The following is a 19,931-nucleotide window of genomic DNA, read 5'->3' on the forward strand; positions in this document are numbered from 1 at the left end:
AAAGGGTCAATGGACAATAGAGACGCAGGTGTTCTGGTCTGATGACAAGGATTAGTAGAGAAAATGTTCTGAAGGATTTAATTCTGAGTGGAAAGAAGAGGAATTTTTCTTACCATCCACACACAAATGTCAGTCTTTGTAAATATAGTAATTACTAGCGAGTGTCCAAAAATCCAACGAAAGATAGATTATGAGATAATGCCTCGTCCATTTGATCTCTCCTACCAGAAATGTCAAAAACAAAAAAAAGTGAATATCTGACAACATACAGTACTCGTGCTTCAGCAGATTATGAGATAACAATGCACTGTTAAGATGGGCAAAGAAATTGTTTATGTTACAGTAGATAAATTTTAGTACATTTTATATCAAGTTTGCAGCTTCCTTTCATGCCCCATGAATTTCTTCACTCCAAACCAATGGTTGTATATACAAGTTTAAACAGCCAACAATGTCGCCAATAAAAAAAATCGCCAGATGGTATATTTTGCCACCAATAAGAAAAATAAAATCGCAGTTTGCGACATTGGTGAAAACTTAATGTGATAAACATTTTACACATTATTTTTCATACTTTTAAAAAGAAGAAACTATTTTTTCATGTACGAGAAAAATACATATAAAATTTCAGGAGCCACTCCACGATCGTCTTGTATTATTTATGCATGATCTCTTCCTCAAAATGATAGTAAACATTATATTTTTTTCTTCGTACTTTTCAGATTTTTTTTTTGTGTGCGAGAAAAATACATGTATATAAAATTTCAGGAGCCACGTCATGACTGCGTTATATCTGATTCCCGTTATGACGGAGCATGCTATAGCGGGTTCACACTATGCGTGTGTGTGTGTGTGTGTGTATATATATATATATATATATATATATATATATATATATATATATCTATATATATATACACGACTTTATTTGCATAATATAATATTTTTACACAATCTCTGTTCACAGCAAATATAAAATATAGCTACACAAAAACTATTAGAAGAAAATTTTGTACGTTATAGTGGTTAATAATAATTCTTTTCCTGGACACAGGGATAAGAAATCTTCATGTATGTAGTATAGTCAAAATCAGTAATAATATACTGGCCTAATGCTTAGGCAACCAAAGAGTGTATTAATCGTACTTCAAAAGTTAACATTTATATTTCAGAATAATTAATAATAACATAAGTTTTATGCCAAACAGTTTTGCGTAGCAAGTCTTTTATGCTAGTATTAGTATTTGTTTTTAATACCTCATATCACATGCATTTGCATGTGAAAATTGAGGTACAAGTAATACAGTCATAGGGTATAGAAGGTGTTGATCTATATTAGCTACCAAAATCCAAAAGCCCCATAATGATTCTACTGATTTTTTATTTTTTGTAGGAGCTGATGATCACTTGAAGCAGGACTTTGCCAAGGAGCTGGGTAATGCCATGTCTGGGATGTCTGACAGTTTCGATAATGAGTTGTTTGGCTCAGTGTCTGATGAGGTGTTGAAAGTTGGACTGGATCCTCTGGATCTTGATGGACTTCAGATGCTGACAGATCCGACAATGGTCACAGACCCTGACACTGAAAACTCATTCAGACTTGACCACCGCCTGGATCATTTATAGGTGGCACTCTTTAATTTTGACCCATTGTCATTGTAGGAGGAAAAATAGATTGTCGTCTTCATAGTTCTGAGTCGGTTTTCATTTGTGTAATATTGTGTCATAACACAAATATTTCGTGAGCAGCTTCAAACTATGGAACCAGAGCATTTTTTCTTGAGAGACCTGTTTCTTGAAATAAAAGAAATTTCTGTGGAACTGCTTCAGAAGGGGATAGTGGTCATTAGAAACTAAATTTCAAAGTGATTATAATGGCTACAGACAAAGAGATGTTTTATACTGGAAATAGTCAAGAAAATGTGTGTTTGGATCGTGATTTTTTTTTACATTGTTTTAGATGATGTGAAGACTTGGTCATGCTCATAGTGCTTGTTTCCTTTCTTGTTTTGTCCATGTTAAGATTGAAATATCTGCCATGTTTATTTGGAAACTTTTTTTTTTTGTCTACATTGTCATTTACCAGACATTCCTGATAGTTCAGTAAAATCGACACTCACCTATATTTCTCAAAGTGTCATGCTCACTTTATCTGTACATATTGTCACAAGTACAAATTTTATACATTTAAATAAGTTGTCAAATAATTTTCAAAGGGCATATTATTAGATTGCTGCTGTTTTGACTGGTTGTTCATTTTGGATGAATGAAATGCACACCAATCATAATTTGTCAAAATAACAGACAGTTGCTGAAAGAAATTGACAATCAAAATAACTCATCAGTCAGTCATCTAGTTCTCAACCATATGCTGTATATTTGTCAGGAAAATCAATGCATTTGCTTACATAGATAAAGTCCAGTTAATTGCTTCATATGTAGGGCTTGCTTGATTGATGATGAAGTAATTACGTTTTTGTCACCTTCGGTTGTGTATGATAATACATGCAGTACCTTTACACCTAAATGTAAGAGTATAGCATGGGGTTGAAAAATATGTATGTACTATATTTATCCATAAATAAAAAGCATCCAACTGTGACCAGCCTAGTGGTCCTCACCGTAATGATGTTCTGGGGAGCTACAAATGTGTTATCTTCTCCTGGAATACATAAAATTGGATAATGTAATTCAGTCATTATATAGGTGTTATATCAGGTAGTGTTATGCTGGAGTGTCTTATAGTGAGGTACCACTTTGCATTGGCAGATCAGGATCTGCAGTATTGGCTTGAAGGAGGTAAAATGAAGGGAGTGAATCCTATCTGGCAGTCAGTTTTGTTCACTAGTTTGGAATGATGCAGTTTGCATTTGATGAATCCTCAAACTCCAACCTAAATGATGAACCATTTTTTTTCTTCAAACGTTCACTGGGTTACTACCCAGTCTTGTCTTGGGCAGCATGTAGTCACATATTTAATGACACATGTTGCACTAGGCTTGTCTGATTATGAGGGCATCTGCTGTACTAATGGTTAGGCAGCAGGACACTTTACACTATATATCACATGTAAATTTAATGTTTAATGGCTTGTTTAGTTTTCATCCAGATGTGTGCGACTTTCACTACCAACCAAAAATGAACCTCTAATCGTGTAGTAAAAAAATGTTTTTTTTTTTAAGAGACTTTTTTCATTTCATCAGAAAATGCAATATTAATAAGTTGGTTCATAGTATTCACTTACTCTCCCCTCTTTTTGTACTCTCTGCTACCAATTTAAAAAAAGACTAAAAGCATGAAGGATGTAAAAATGCATAAAGCTTGGTCATTCATTTATAAATTTGTAATTTCTAACCTGATTGTCACCACGGGGGGCCTGTACACTGTCATCTTCAGCACATTTAAAACGAAATTAAAGTTGGTTTATTAGCACTGCAAGGCCAAGTTTTTTTTTAAGGACGAAAGATGTAATGTAGTTCGCCAAGTTTGATGAGCTCTAATTCCTTAAATTTCCTACTTTTTGGAGTTGACCGCTCCGGTGGCCTTGTGGTTAGTGTGTCCACCTTGGATGCAGGAGGTCATGGATTCGATACTCTGCCAAGTCGTACCAGAGAGTTACAAAAATGGTACTAACAGCTTCCTGGCTTGGCGCTCAGCATTAAGAGGTTAGTGTTAGGACTGGTCAGCCTGGTGTCAGTATAACGTGACTGGGTGGAACATCATGCTACATGTCTGTGACAAGATGCCCCAGTGCTAGGCATCACTATAAACTACCACACTGCACACATTTTAGCGATATGACTGAAAAAAATTGTTAAAGCTACGTTAAAAATCCAAATCACACACACCATGGTTAGGACACACACATACACACTTTTTGGAGTTACATCCCTTAGAAAAAATGCATATAAAGTTACTTCTTTATTTTGTTAAGTTCTTTTTAGAATTGTTAAAACTAGGCATTGCAAATAGTGGATACAGATGAGTCTTTCCTGAAAATAGGCTGTCCTAGAAACTGGAAACGGACAGTAAGAAGTCTGATTGTTTGCAGTGACAGCTTCCATTTGGTTTGAAACACAAATAAGATCAGTGTTAGAGGCCACCTGGGGACAGTTTGGTTAGAAATTATAAATTTATGAATGAAATGACTAAAGCATTTTGCTTTTTTATATCCTGATGCTTTTAGTTTTTAAAAACCTGGGGGTACAAACAAACGGGAGGGTAGGCGATTACTTTAGGGTCTCATGATTTATCAATTGGGAGATAATTATGCAAAAATCACATATGTACCAGCATAAATAGCAAGCAGGTGGCCAATATGGCATCAGAAGTTCCATTAATACTTTTAATGTGGATGATTTTACTTGGATAATAGACATCTGAATAGTTATCAGCATAGGCAGTTGCATTCCTGATTGTTTTGATGGGCATGCCTAGCTTCATGCCTGTACAGATATAACGAGGTTTCAGAACCCTGTCATGATGAAGCAGAGGATTCCTAAGGGAGAGACATAGTAAAGCTTGTTTGTTTCTGAAAGGGTGTCAGACCATGGTAAGGACATAAAAAGGATCTTGAGGGGAGTTAATGATCTTGTGAGCGAAATCGTGGGAAAATCTGAACTAATTTTACCTTGAACCTTTGATAACACTGGTTCTTTAGAAAACTTCCAAGGAGGGGTATTTGACATGGTTAAGTATTTTAAATACTAGGAAATCAGTCTGAGATAATGTGAATGAAATATGTTAAGGAGATAGTGATTTTTATGGACAAATATTGCCATCACTAAATGAGAAAAATGATGGTAATGCTAAGCCTTTCTGGGTGTTGATGATGGCGGTTCTTCATGACTGAAGATAAACACAGACTTGGCCACAGCCAGTAATAACTGTTTAGGACTCTTTAACACTGTTCCTGAGATGATTGGTTGTTTCTGTTTTGGTCCAGTGGACTGAAATTCTTGTAATCAGTCCAAAATATGAGGGACATTTATTATTAAAAGTTCAGGAGAGTGAAACCTGTTTTAAAAGACATGGTTATAAAGAACCCCAGTGCAGAGAGAACATCTATGAATCCCATCTATATTACATAATTAAGCTGTTTATAAAGGACATCTGCCCACAAAGACACAAATTTTTATACACCCCTTGCATGACTTCCTATGTAAATATGTTGTTTGGAATAATCCACTATATTTCTCTCATGTTGGACACAGTTAAACTTTTCTTGGTTGCTGTTTAAGTATACGTAGGACCCTGTAAAATTCTTGCTTGGTAACATGTCAGTATATCGTGATGCAACATATTTATGCATGATTTAATTGTAAATTTTGTTTTTAGAATAGGTCAGTTCCATGAAAAGCAATTTCAATACAACTCCATATTTCAGAAATTGAGAATAAATTAAAGTTTTTGTACTGATAGATATAATTGTGGTATCATCTGAAGTACGTAGGGCTCACAAGGTCAGCAAGCAGTCTTTCATTCTCACCCACAATATCCAAAAAGACATTGAAATAGATTAATGGTATCCCTTGGGGTTTCTTTTATAGATGGGTTTCATTGTGGTAGCTCTCACCTCTGTCTGCATGGGTTCGAGTCTCGGGCTCGGTCAGTGTGGATATGTGAGAAAGCTTGTCGGTAGCTTCTCGTGGGTCAGTGGTTTATTCCGGGGTTTTCCCGGGTTCTTCCTCCACCATTAATACTGGCCGCCATGTATAGCCTATCTTGTCCTGAAAAAATGGCGTTAAACCCTACAACAACATTGTGGTAGCTGGTAGAAACAGACATAACGTCCTGCAGAAGATCTCTATAATGCCAGTAAGGAATTAACTGAAATGCACTTTATTCCATGCCTCTTAATAATAATTGTTCTTTATTGCATTTTTGCCGTGTCTGCAAAGCCTAGACAATACATGGGTGTCATTCTTCTAAAACTGTTGTTGTTGTTGTTGTTGGCATAGGCATAAACATTACAGTTGCATATAGTTATGAAATGTAATTGGAGTACAGTTAATCAAAAGTAAATCAGAGTGACCTAGTTTTCATGCTCCAGTAACTTTGCTGGGTATTCATAATTTGATTTTACACAGCAGGCAATACATTGCTTTCTGTGAAATTCTTATTTTTGTCAGAAATAATTATTACATGCTATTTTTATTTTCATGGCTTTGGTGGCATTATAGTATCAAAGACTGGTTTTTATCACAAAATGCTCAAACATTTTAGTGTCATGATATCGTGAAAATTGTTCTCCACACTGGCCTAACACATGGCACTTTTATTTGAGTAATGCAAAATTCTTATTTGTTAAATAGCATCTTGAAATCATGTTAATTTGTTATGAAATTTATGACATTTGTTGAATGATTCATTGTGCTACATACTGCAAGCAGTCCATGGCAAATAACATTATTCAACTCATTTCGTAAATATCGTATCAAATGAGCACATGTGTAATATCTGCTTTATCTTGATGCAGTTGTCTGTTTTGTCCTGAATGAATGATATATTTCATGCTCATCTTTTATCATTATACCTTTTTCACAAGTACATTTTATGTAAATGTTTTCATAGGTGTGCTTATGTTATCGTCTTCTACCCTTGTTGATGTTATTAGTAAAAATATTGTTATGTATCACTTTTAAACTGTATATAGAAGATAATGTGTAAACCTGGTTAATGTGTACATGTTGGTTCATAATAGAGTCCTGTATTTATGAAGAAACTATTGGCTGATATTTGTATTTCTCAAAGAACTAGTCATTTAAATCGGCCATATTTCATAGCTTTATTTGTGGACTAGCTTAAAAGAAAAGGTGTCTGTACCATTTTATCCGCGTCATACTGTTATCATGATAACCTCTCCTCATTACCCATTAGAAGCATCATATATTTGTTAGTGTATATATCATGCCTTGTTGTTAACAGGGTAGAATTGTTGCTGCATATGGTGCCAGCAGTTCAGTCTCGTTCATTTGTTCTGCTTGTAATTTTAAGGACAAATTGCACTATTATGATCTTAAATTGCAGTTTTCTTGAAATTATGAATTGTGTGCTGATAGCTCTGTGAAATCCCCCAGCATTAATAACTGTCACTGACATTTGTTTCAAAATACCATGGGCCAGCTATAATTTGCCCAAGGACAATTGGAGGAAGTAAGAGCTGGAGAAATGAAGAAAAACAGATTTTAATATGGTGATCTGGACAAAAGTAGTTTTTATCTTCTTAATTTGACACTTCTCTTTTGTTAAAATGACACTTTTGTGATTATTATAGTTATTAAAAAGTATTTTAAAAATTCCAAACTATCTTTCTGCAGAGTTTGGACTATGAAAGAAGTACATATAATGCGCAATACTAAAAAAGATGCAGAAACTGGAATTTTTTTAAATGCCGCAGGATAGTGAGATAATAACAAGTTGATTAAAATGACCAGAGAAAATTGATATGTCACCAGACTTAAAAATAAATAAAAGTGAAATATTGTAATTGGGCATCATTTGTTTGGTGCAGTTATCTCCCCTTCAAGGGATAATGTCTTTACTACTTTATACTTGGAAGCTTTTTTAATGGATTGATGAATTAAAACAGGAAAAATATATTTAACAGTGGGAACTGAAAATGGTGTTGGGGGAGAGGAAAGAGAACTGAGTGTTTTACCATATCAGTGAAATTTGAATAGATAGAGTACTGTCTTGCTTTCTTGCGTTATAGAGGTCATACTGTATTTTCCATCTTTTATTATGAAAAATTTGCAGTGATCTTCATTCTACAATTATAATTCTCATAGTCATCAGAACTCAGACTAGCTGAATAATGTTATATGGCTCTTCTGTATATTGCACAACAAAAATTGCAAAATAAATGCCCAGTTGCCAATTCACTTGCTACCCCTTTATCTTTTATAATTGAAAAACTGTTGACCTCACTGGCCATAACAGCATGTCCTTCAACCACTGACTCGATGACAAGCATTTGACATCATAAACTTTAGTGTGATTTGTCTTTAAATGACCTTGTGTGATAACCCATCATTGACAGCAGAATGGGGTCTTTCCTCTTTGCAGTTGAAGCAAGCATCATGGGCCCTGATGTGAAATCTGACTTTGTCATGACTGATTGGTAAATACAAAAATTATCCTAATCATTGTCAGGTTTTATATAAACCCACCAAAGGCAGAGAACATTATGTTATGATGTATGTTCTCTGTTTGTTGCTGCACAGTAACTATAGTTATCCCATCATTCTTTGCCAAACTTCGTAAGTAGCTTGGGGCAAACATGTTGATTCCAAGCTTAAAAGGTCCAAGGGCAAGGTCACAGGGACTGTGAAAAAAAGAAAATAAATTTACACATTACTTTATAAATTATTTTCTTTCAAGATAAAGACTCCAGTTGATTTGGGGGCTCAGAAGGTTAAGGCTTAAGTTCAAGTTGAATTTATTCTGTTTGAGACAAGGAAGAAATCTGCTTATTGTATTGGTCAAAGGTAAAAGTTACATGGACCCAAAGCTAGAAAACCGATTTTCACAGAACTGCTAGAATTCTGTGCCACAAGCGTTGACTAAACATTGTATTTGAGAAATGGAAGACATCTATTGATTTGGGAGTTAAAAGGTCAATGGTGAAGGTCAAAAATACCATAAAGGAAAATGGTTTTCAAAAAACATTCTGTACAGCAACCCATTACAAAACTTTGTGGATGACTTGCATTTGAGATCAGAACGGCACTTATTGATTTTGGGTTTAATGGTCCATAACTTGAAGTCACTTTGGCTAAAAATAATGAAAATGGTTTCTATACAAAGTCAGTTCTTGGCCATGTACCTCCTGGGTAGCTTACACTTTGTTAAAAACTAAACACTGATTTGGAGTTCCAGAGGAAAAGGTCAGTGGGACTGGACGGGGACAAAGTGCTGTTTGTGTAACCATTTTAGTTCTGGACTACATACCTTGGTCCAGGTTTGTTGAGGATTTTTGCAGGTAAGGAATAGGCCTGTCAATTTGGAGGTCTGACAAATCTGGGTGTCTGTGACTTAATGAAATATGGATTCTGCACAAGGGCTTTTTTGTTGTGGTAAGTCTTTTGACCAAACTTTATAGATGGCATTCACATGGGGGAAGAAGGAAATTTATATATTTTTCGGGTATACAGGTGCGAATCCAAATTAATGGTAAGCCCAGTAAGAAAGTGTGCTTTCTGCACAGCAAGTTTAATTAAAGTCCTCTTTCATGAACCAAAGGTTGAGGTGATTGAGATCTATTGGTCAGTAATCAGAAGTCAACCATGCCCAACTAGTGCCTGCATATATGTCTCTTAAGCAATACCGTTCCAATCCAGTAACACTGACAAATACTAGAGGCAGTGTTGTATTATTTCACTTTCAAACCTGTATTCTTCTATAATGTATTGAATTCACATACACCACTCCCTCAACAATTTGTGCCCTGATAACTTGCGAACCTGCTTACAACACGGGGTCAGGCATGGATCCTGTTTTTTTCTTTGACCAGAAAATAACAAAAATTTGATCCCTCTTTGTTGAACTTGAAGAAAATTGTGATCAAAATTGGTAATGGAAACTTTGATATATCGCATGTGTTATAGTTGAACAAGGTAGATGGGACCTGGAAATTGTAATCATCGTTATGAAATTATCAACTTTTAATAAGAAGTCATAATTTGTTAACACTTTCTTTCCCAATGACATTCTTAGTACACTGTAATTAAGATATTCAAGGAATTTTGTTCAGTGAAAATGTAACGCCTAGTGGAGACATTACTTTAATAAATAAATAATTTTTTTATCAAGTGAAATTTGTGTTTTAGTTCTATCATTCCTTTTAAGTTTATTCATCATAAATGCAATGTGTCCTCTTGTATTTAAACGTAAAATGTGTCAATCTACTTTAATATCTATGCGAGCGTTTCTTTGATAACCAAATTAAGTGCCGACTGTTTTGATAACTGACAACAGAAATATTTATTTTCTTGCATTGAATTAAAATGCTGGCCTCCTTAATATTATCACGTTAACTATGTCTTTTGAATCAAAGAAAGGAGGAGCAATAAAAGAAAAGTTATAAGTCATGCAAATCCTACATGCATAAGATCTCGTGGCCCCGTTTATATGTCGAGTCAACTCATTTTGTTTCATCAATCAAATACTATTATAAATGTTATTGTGTACATAACTACCTTAAATTAACCTACTCAGTCATAACTGTGATCAAGGATAGCAAGGCAACTAAGTGAAATGAATACTTTGTAAAAATAAAGAGCTTTGTTTCACAGATACAAACCATTGTGGGGGAAATGAGTTTCAGAGAATTCCTGAATTGGCACTTGGAGATATTCTCAAGGATGATAAGAAGTTTCACTATTTCTTGCAATGAAATCACATTATCAATATTTTACTAACTGAACAATACAAAAATTGACTTTCAACGTAGACGATTGCCTCTTGAAATAATTGTCACTAGTTTTTAGAAAAAAGGAATCTTGTTTGGTTGTGTATCAGCAGTTTGTCTGGTTCCTAGCTACACACTATTATATACCACTCAAGGAACCAAACTAATCAAGAAAACAAAAAGCATCAACATAATACACAAATATTTTCGCGCACACATGATGGTTGCTGAAACCAGTTGGAATAATGTTAACTGTCTTTCAGATGTTGGACATTTTGAAAATAAATGTAATTTATACAGAATAGCAAACAACTTCATTAGAAAAAGTGCTTTATTGGCAATTATTCTCAACATGATTATAAAACGAGGATTCAGTAATAAAGAGTCCAGTTCCCACCCCAACCCTCCATGGTTTTCTGATGTCTAGCAGATTTTTTTGAGGTCCCTCAGTAACTTGCGTCCTTGCTTATAGTGTGGAATATGTTTCTGGAACCCCAATGTTCTTGAGTTGTTGAGGGAAAGGTGTGTCAGGAATATATTATTTTTGTAGAAACCTACAGTCTTTTGCAATTTTTTTGTATGCCCATCATAATGTGGAACATACGATGTCTGCCCATCCATCTGTCACCAATTTTGTTTCAGCACAATAACTCGAGTTGTCCACCTTCTACAGTGACCAGGCTTTGTAGATTGTTTGCACTTGGAGTAAGGAAGAACCATACTTGTATCTGGGTGGAAAGTTCTAATGTTAGGAACACTGACTGAAAGAAGAAAAGCTTGTTCTGTACAATAATTTGAGGTCTCCAACATTTACAGTTACCAGACTTTATGGGTGGCTTTTGATTGAGCTAATGAAGAAGCCTATTGATTTTGGTGCTATCGTTCAGTGTCACTGACTTTAATTAGATTTTTTTTTCTTTGTAACAATAACATTTGTTCTACATCATAGACCTGGGCCAAACATTATGGCTGGCTTGTGCTTGGGGTAAGGAAAAGACCTGTTTATTTTGGAGTCATTGCCAATGGGACTGAAAGCAGAGAAGTACTTTCTGCAACTTTGCTTTTAAGTGGCACTATATAGCCATGTTTGTGCTGACATGCTTTTGAACCTTATGCAAACATAGTGCTATATATACTGTCTGATGAAAGCATACAAAGAAACCTCAAAAGTGACTTTTAATATTTAATAAGAGAAATATCCAGCAACTAACATGGTATATTTTAGTCCAAATTGTGAAACCAGTTCTCACGAACTGACTCGCTTGAAGAAACTTTGTAGATGGCTTGTTCTTGTAGTAAGGTAGATGCCTTTTGATTTCAATTCAAAGGTGAAGCTCATTGTGATGGAAAGGAAAAGGTGGTTACCACACAAAAATAATAGCTGTACATCCCAGCTCTGGCCACAATTTTGTGGATATCTTGAGCTTTGGGAAAGAGAAAGTAAATTGAATTTCTGGATAAAGACAAGGGTAACTGCTGCAAAGAAGAAAATGATTTCTGCACGGAAATTTTAGTTATCGACCATTTACCTTTATCAAAGATGGTAGCTGACTAACATCTCAACAAATATTTTGGGATTAAAAGGTCAAAGGTAAACATCATTAAATGAAGAAAGAAAAATTGTTTTGAATGATATCTTTGTATACTATGTACCTTGACCATTGTTTCTAGAGGACTTGCACCTAAGGTCTGGAAGAGGCTTATTGATTTTAGGGTCAAAATTCAAAGCTCAAGGTCATTTGGGACCAAAGAAGGATTGTTATTTTTTATAATTTACAACTTTTGTTATAGAGTTCCTTGACCAAACCTTGTTCATAGCTTCTTTCAGAAATAAAGAAACATACTGACTCAGGGTCTAAAGGTCAAAGTTTATTGTCATATTAAATTTAAAAGTTTAGTTGTAGACTAAATACCTTGACCAAACATTGAGGTCGTTGAGACCTATTGGTCAATAATCTCCAGTGTAAACATACCCTGCCAGCATCTTTATAGAGGACTTGTAAAGATAAGGCAGGTTTACTATGTACCGTTCACTGTACTTTTGTGCAATTTTTTAAATAATATGAAATTGTGACCTTAAAGCATATCTTGCTTCCCAAGGGCAAGCACAAAGTAACTTGACTGTGGCATCTTTTGTACTTGAGGCTAATAACAGCTGTACAAGGAAATTGGGGATCAGGGAGAACATTTATTCATAATCACAAAACATCTGAGCATGTTCAAGTCCCAGGTGGTCTATAATTTTAAAATAAAACAAGAATTGCAGAACTTTCATATGTTAACCTCAAATAGACTGAAATTTTCATGATGCCATTGAACTTTTTTTAATTTTATAACGTTGTTATACTCTACATGATTTCTTGGATAACATTTGTTGTAAACTGACCATAGGGTTGGCAAAATATTAGTTATTTGCCTCATTATTCTTTATCAAAATATGTCTCATGTAGTAATTGTGTATCATGATAACGTATCATCAGTACCTGGTATATGCTTACAATTTCACCCTAAATTTTAATGTTGGTCCAGTTGTATACAGTTTTTTTTGCCAGCTTTGTGAATTCATTAGTCTGAGAGCTATTGACATACAAATAAAATCTTATAGCACACAATAACTTGTTTTTTCAAATTCAAACATAACACATATACATAACTTAGTTAAGCAAGTCCACATTACTTAAGAATTATTTGGCACTTAATTTTCTGCAGTTCAATTAATCCTTGCTTATCTTTAAGTAGAATTGTTTTGGAAATGACATCAGCAGTTTTATTATTTTGAGTTTGTATATTGCAGGGATGTTTAATAAAATAGAATCAATTTGATTCTTAGATATTGCCAAATGTTTATAATGTCAAAACACACCCACATATTGACCAACAGTCCTTTAACTGTACCCAATGAACTTTAAACATGTAAATCAGCCTACCATACATTAGCATTCCCTGTCTCACTTTCTGTAGGACATATGCTGTCAGCATTAACATAATTGCTCTCACATACTGCTTACTATTATTAGCATCATGATTTCATATCAAAACATGCAAATATTTTGCCACACTATGGCGTAACACTTATCAACATCACACAGCATGTACGTATAGTAATGTAAAGTCCATATCACGATAGAATCTTAACTGTGCATCAGTTTTACCTAAAATGTATCAAAATCATTTCATTAGCATCATATGGATACTCATGAAAAGATACTTCATGTGAGTCAGCTTGTAAGAATTGGTTTTATAATTGGGCTAACATATACCATATATAGTTGCATATAAGTTTGGTCTAACTGCAAATAACATAGACCCCAATCTACCATTGCATATTGCAGTGCCAGATCAGGGTCTGTTTTGTTTGTTCTACTTATTAATCCGATCAAACTTTATGAACCTACATCTGCTGGTGCGTCATGTAAAAGAAGATCTGGATCAATGTATTTTGCAGTTCGATATGACTTGTATATGAGTAGATACAGTAGGTCTGACTTGTATATGAGTAGATACGGTAGGTCTAACTTGTATATGAGTAGATACGGTAGGTCTGACTTGTATATGAGTAGATACGGTAGGCACTATGTAGTAGCTTAGAATGAAAATGACTTAGAAAATAATTTCTTGTCAGCTTTTGGAAATTTTCACTGAGCTACAATGAATAGGACATAGAATTTTAAACATTTTGATAAATTGTTATAGATTCTGTGTAAGAGATGGTGGAACTTAAGTTAATAAGGAAAATTGGTTGCCTGAATATGATATTACAGGACAAGTATTGCACAAGCTGAAATTTCAAGGGTAACTATATATTTAGTTTATTGCTGACTGAATTACAAACCTGTGATAAATGTATATTTTACCTTATCTGTTTTGCCCAGTTTATATACTCTAAGCTATTGACAGTTTAATTTATAGAAAAATAGGTCTTTGATTTATTTAAAAACTGATTACATATAGTTTGTATTCCACTCAAATGAAGGCATTTAATGTATTCAATGCTGTTTATGGCACAGCAATACAAATAGGTTACCAAGAAAGTAGGAATTAAGTTTCTCATCCAAGGATACACCACAGAAAATGACAGGAGCTGATCCAGTGATTGAATAATAAAAAAACTCTGCATCCTTTCAATCGCAAGTTGTGCATGCTATCCACTGCACCATTGCAGCATTCATTGTTCACATTTTACAACTTACAGAAGGTATTATTGGTCCTGTTTTATACATCCTCAGGACTAAAGGGGGAAAGTTGCATTCCATCGGCTTGTTCTTAAGAGCACACACACGGACACACAGCTGTGATGATGATTCTGGTTTAATAGTTTTGTTTGTAAAAATCATGGAGAGATGTGAAAAGGAAGGATGGGATATAATCAAAGCTTTGGCTTAGACCATGTCAACAAATTATCATGCACTAATAATATTTGGAGTGACATATGTGCCTTTTAATGTTTGATAAAGAGTTAAATTGAGATGTACTTGGGAAGTAAGTTTGCATTTACATTTTAAATTGCTATTTATATTGCTGTTGTTATGATCTTGACAATTTTCAACTCAGCTAATAGTTTATTTATGTTGTTCCTAGTCTTTTTTAAACTCAAGTAATGAAGTTTTGTGAAGATAGTTTTGTTCTGTAATACATATACATTTAAATTTCTCATGTAAAAGGTTTCAGTGAGACCTAATAAAATGGTAAAGATTTTCAGAAACAGTTTTCATGATGACACTCTTCAAAATGAATATGGTGTGCTGTTTTAATAATGAGACCTGTACTGTCTTGTTAATTTGTACAATTGGTTGAGTGTAGGATTTCTTTTGATTGCTTGCCGTGAGTGATTGCATTGTCGATTATTAGTTTTGTGGTACATGATATGTACTTTACCGTCAACATGGACAGGGGATCAGGCTGATAAGTAATACAGTAACACTTCTTTCAAAAACTGTGTACATAACAAATGACAATGGTTTGTAAATACCAAAACTCTGTCTACATACAGAAATGACTATGTATGGAAACAAGAATTACATCTCTATCCTACCCTCCCCCCAAAGGAGGGAGACCGGATACAGCATATTCTGCTGTCCAACTATCCGTCACACTTTCATACGTGAGGTCATTCATAAATTGTTGAGCAAAACTAGACTAAATTGCTATTTTGATACCTGTGGGCGAATCCCAAGACCTGAATACACACTGTAGTTTCTGGTTGCTGTTACCTTATTTTTCAATTTTTAACACATTTTACAACTTTTGTGACTTTAAACTTTTTAACACAAACCTTATAAGCGTGTTTAAGCAATAGTTAATTTAGGAAGACATACGTTTTGGTACGCTTGTTTGCATTGTATTGATGACCTGATTGTCAGATTTTCAGACCATTTTAGCAAATAGCAGTATTTCAGATATCTGTTAACGATGTTTGTACCTTTTGAATTTGGTTATATTTGCCAAAATGATTTTAAGCACAATAAAGCAAAAATTCATTTGAGGTAGTCAGATGAAATTTGGTTTTATTAATATGATAGATGACCTGAATAGTTTCTATGGCGATTGCTGCACTTTGTTTGGATACTTTTGTTTAAAAACAGATTTTAAAACATTTTGAATTTTGATATTTTTCTGGTAAAAAGGTTAAGTTTGGTATGTGTCCTGATTACCATTCTGTTTTCTTAAAGCACATTATTGAGCTTTTATGGACTTCGACTTTTTTAGGACACAGAATTAGTACACTGTAGAAAAACAATTAAAGATAGACAAATGAAATTTGGCATATGCGTTTGTAAGCACGTGTAGATGACTTAATTTGAGGTTTTGAATTTTTCAACATTTTAAGATTTGGTGACTTATTTGGTCTGCATTGCTTTTAGACAGTGTTATCTGTTATGTCTAGATTGAGGTGTCATTTTTGTAGTACCTTTGTCACCTTACAACAGGGGTTTCTCACTCCCGACCAGCGGGCAGGATCCGGCCCGCGAACATGTTCTGTCCGGCCTTCAGGGCAAAAATTAGAACAACACGGAAATCTGGCTAGTGAACAGTAATTATATTTAAGAAATTAGTGTTTGCGGCCCTTGAGTGGTCTTAGAAAATACAATCTGGCCCTTGGCCGAGAAAGGTTGTGCACCCCTACTTTACCATGATTGAGAAAATGGCGATTTGTCCGATTTTTAGGGACAGACCGTGACACGTGAGCAAATGTTCATCTGACCTTTGTAGTATATATATTGTCACAGATGAGCATAGCCATAAGATTCAAATTATTAAGACACTATTGGGCAGGTGATATAGGAAAATGTGGTGCATTGTTATTTTCAGTCTGTGCTTCCTTTTATCTTTTACATTTCTGCACAATAACGTTTCTCATGAAATGTCAGCCTTCACCAACTATTGCGAATGGCGTACACTTGACGAAAGGAAGAAGACCTGATTTGGGGGTTAAAATGACCTCAGGTCAATGCCACTGACCGAAAGAAGAAAAAGGGTTTCCACATATTTGCATTAGTTTCACATAACAAAACCGACTAAGCTTTGTGGATGGTTTGCGGTTGAAGTAAGGAAGAGGCATATTGCTTTTGGGGTCAGAGGTCGAGGTAACTGAAAAATGAACAATGGTTTATGCACATAAATTAGTTCTCGACTACGTACCTTCATTAAAATTTGTTTATGGAATAAACTAGCTTTTGAGAAGGAATCCTGTTGAATTTGAGGTCCAAGGGTCCGGTGGTCAGAGTCAATACCAGTGAAAGAGTAATTTTGTTTTCACATGACAACTTAAACACGTACCTTGACTAGTGTTCATGGAAAGCTGGTACTTCAGGTAAGGATGATGCCTATTGACTTTGTTTTACAAAGGTGATGTGACTCGAAGGAAAATATGAACATTGGTCAATGTCACTGAGACGCATTGGTCAGTATTTGCCAGGTCAACCATGCCCTTCTAATGCATACATTGAGGTGTGTTAAACATGGGGCTTGAAAATAATGTATATTTCAGGGTACTCTTGTTTCTTTTGTAACCTGTTCCAACAATACCATTGTTGCCTTCGTAAGTCATTGTGGGAAATATGGTTCTCTGTCCCCCTCCCCTCCATTACACTCACACAAATTGTTTTTCCTTGTGAAGTCAGTTGTAGGTTAAAGGACCAGACTATCGTATTCAGCTATCAAAAGCTATTTAGACGGCGTTTCTGTTTAGGATTTAGGACCAGTATGTCTCTCATAAAATAGGGATGGCAAATAACAGCTGAGAGTCAGAACTCCCCCAAAGTTGCATTAATTTTGGGAGGAATTTGTCAGGGGTTTAATTTGTGTGTGTGTGTGTGTGTGTGTGTGTGTGTGTGTGTGTGTGTGTGTGTGTGTGTGTGTGTTGCATTTTCATGAATCAATGTAGTTGTACGCAAATACCAAATAACTGTTTACTTTTCACCTAGTCAGCCTAGCCTTACAAAAGAGTTGATGCATTTGTAATGATGTGTTCATTGTCTGTTTCATTATTTTCATCTCATTTATTGGCCATCTTTAATGGCGTACTATCAGCCTGTAAAATGTATACGCAATCTTTGCTTTCTGTTTTCTTTTTTATAACCCTGCACTACCATAGGGGACTGTATACATTTGGGCAGGGCGGACGATATGATGGTATTTCCACTAAAGGTAGAATGCTTAATTTATTAGCAAGACCTGGACATTCTCCGTGGACAGTATACGACATAAGGACAGACTTGAGCAGCGGATCAGAGAACATAACTCTTTACTAGCCTATAAGAAGTCGGAATTTGAATGGTAAAAAAATACTAACATTCCCTCAGACCACAGTTTTTGTTTCCAATAGTTGGTCTCAGAGATGTAATGGAAAATTTCCCATAAATGCATTTTTTCTTCTTAAATAATACCACCTTTTCAGTACGTTTAATTGGTGTGGACAAGTACATGTGCATACCTTCACTCATATACTGTTTTGGATTGGAGAGATTTCATCCCGCAGAGCCTTTATCATGTTGTATATTTTCTGTTACGAAGTACAATTTGTGTCTCTAATAATAAGATACAATCCGAATTCAGATCCTAAGAGAAAATGATTTGTTAGAGTGGCATAGTTTGACAGCTTCATTGTAGCACTGCCTTCAGTATAAACAATACAGTATCAGCTTAATTGAAATCATTTAAGTATCGTCAAAGTTAATTGCTTAAATAGGTTTTTCAGGTATCTTGTGAATTGTTTTTAGTTAATTCAGTATTTAGAGAGATACTGTTTTTTGCTCTTAAATTTAAAACCGGAACACGATTATCACTATCTCGCAAGTTGTGTTCATCCCCTTAATCCAGTTTAATGTAGTATCACCTAAATCAACCAAGTCTTTCTCAGTACAAGAAGAGGAAGGAAGCACGTGCCTATAGCTCAGAAGACTTGGGCTATGTAACGGAAGTCCTCTATTTAAAAGTAGACCGCTCCAGTGGCCTAGTGGTTAGAGCGTCCGCCTGGGATGCGTGAGGTCGTGGCTCGAACCCTGGCGGAGTAATACCATTTACTTATAAAAAAAAATACTAACATCTACCCTCGCTAGGCGCTCAGCATTAAGAGGCTAATGTTAGTACTGGTCGGCCTGGTGTCATCATGTGACTGGGCTGGACATGATGCTACATGTCTGCGGCATGATGCCCCGTGCTAGACATCATTATAAACTGTCACACCGCAGACATCGCAGCGATATGACTGAAAAATTATTAAATTTACGTTACAAATTTAAATCACATACGCACCGTTTAAAATTAGCGACTTACAGTAATAGGTTTGATATAGGTAAAACCTTTTGTACTCCATGATTTCATCCTCCAATCACATGCATGATTTGTAAGCGCGCGAACTCGTGGTAAGACCCACCCCCACGCCCGTGTGCGCCCAAAAGCGAAGTTGATATACTTGGTGGAGCAGTTACTCTATTTTTCTCTGCTTGTAAATAAATTGCCTCTTTTGGGGGTGACTGACGCATTGATTCCGAACCTATACTCTGAGTCATCAGTGGTCTTCCATTTCCACCAGCTCCATTTCGAACTCGCCCATGCTAATCGTTTTATCCTTGCTCTTCATTGAGAGCAACTAATCTTACTGAGCCTACATTGTGCCATCGCGAGAACTTCGAATAAACACGTATTCGCGAATACAACCATATGTAGTTTATTTTACCAGAAAGGTCTGCGATAACGGTTGCTATAGAAATACCTCAGTTTGTGTACCTATAACAGTGACTGTGCTCATAATTTCAGAAACATCAGGGCCAGCAGTATACGAGGGCTTGATAACATCACTCTGAAGTGATCTTCGTTGACGAGTGGAACATCATAGCTACCAATATTAACATCCAGTGTCAGCTGGTCCAACATCCCGTCTGCAAATTCGTATATCTTCATCGCGTAAGAATCCGTCATGTAATCTAATCATGAACACCAGTACCATAGACGAATAAGAAGTATCTGTCCTGAGATGTGCTGCATCCTTCAAAGTGAATTTCATCTCCGGCGAAAAGCA

The 19,931-nt window shown here is 35.4% G+C and overlaps 1 protein-coding gene across 3 annotated transcripts in view; it reads left to right on the forward strand.

Annotated features, from left to right (window-relative positions):
- The window catches only part of LOC149800790 (CREB-regulated transcription coactivator 1-like), a 107,357-nt gene extending 97,539 nt beyond the window's left edge, over window positions 1-9,818 (forward strand). For all 3 annotated transcript variants that reach the window (XM_089954776.1, XM_089954779.1, XM_089954777.1), the window contains one exon: window positions 1,394-9,818. In XM_089954776.1, the coding sequence (XP_089810902.1) occupies window positions 1,394-1,626 (233 nt within the window). In that variant the 3' untranslated portion in view covers window positions 1,627-9,818. The remainder of the gene's footprint in view (window positions 1-1,393) is intronic.
- Window positions 9,819-19,931: the final 10,113 nt, after the last annotated feature.

The sequence above is a fragment of the Sinohyriopsis cumingii genome, chromosome 4 (assembly GCF_028554795.1).
Source record: "Sinohyriopsis cumingii isolate HCF-2022 chromosome 4, ASM2855479v2, whole genome shotgun sequence".
In the NCBI taxonomy this organism is placed as follows: Eukaryota; Metazoa; Mollusca; class Bivalvia; order Unionida; family Unionidae; genus Sinohyriopsis; species Sinohyriopsis cumingii.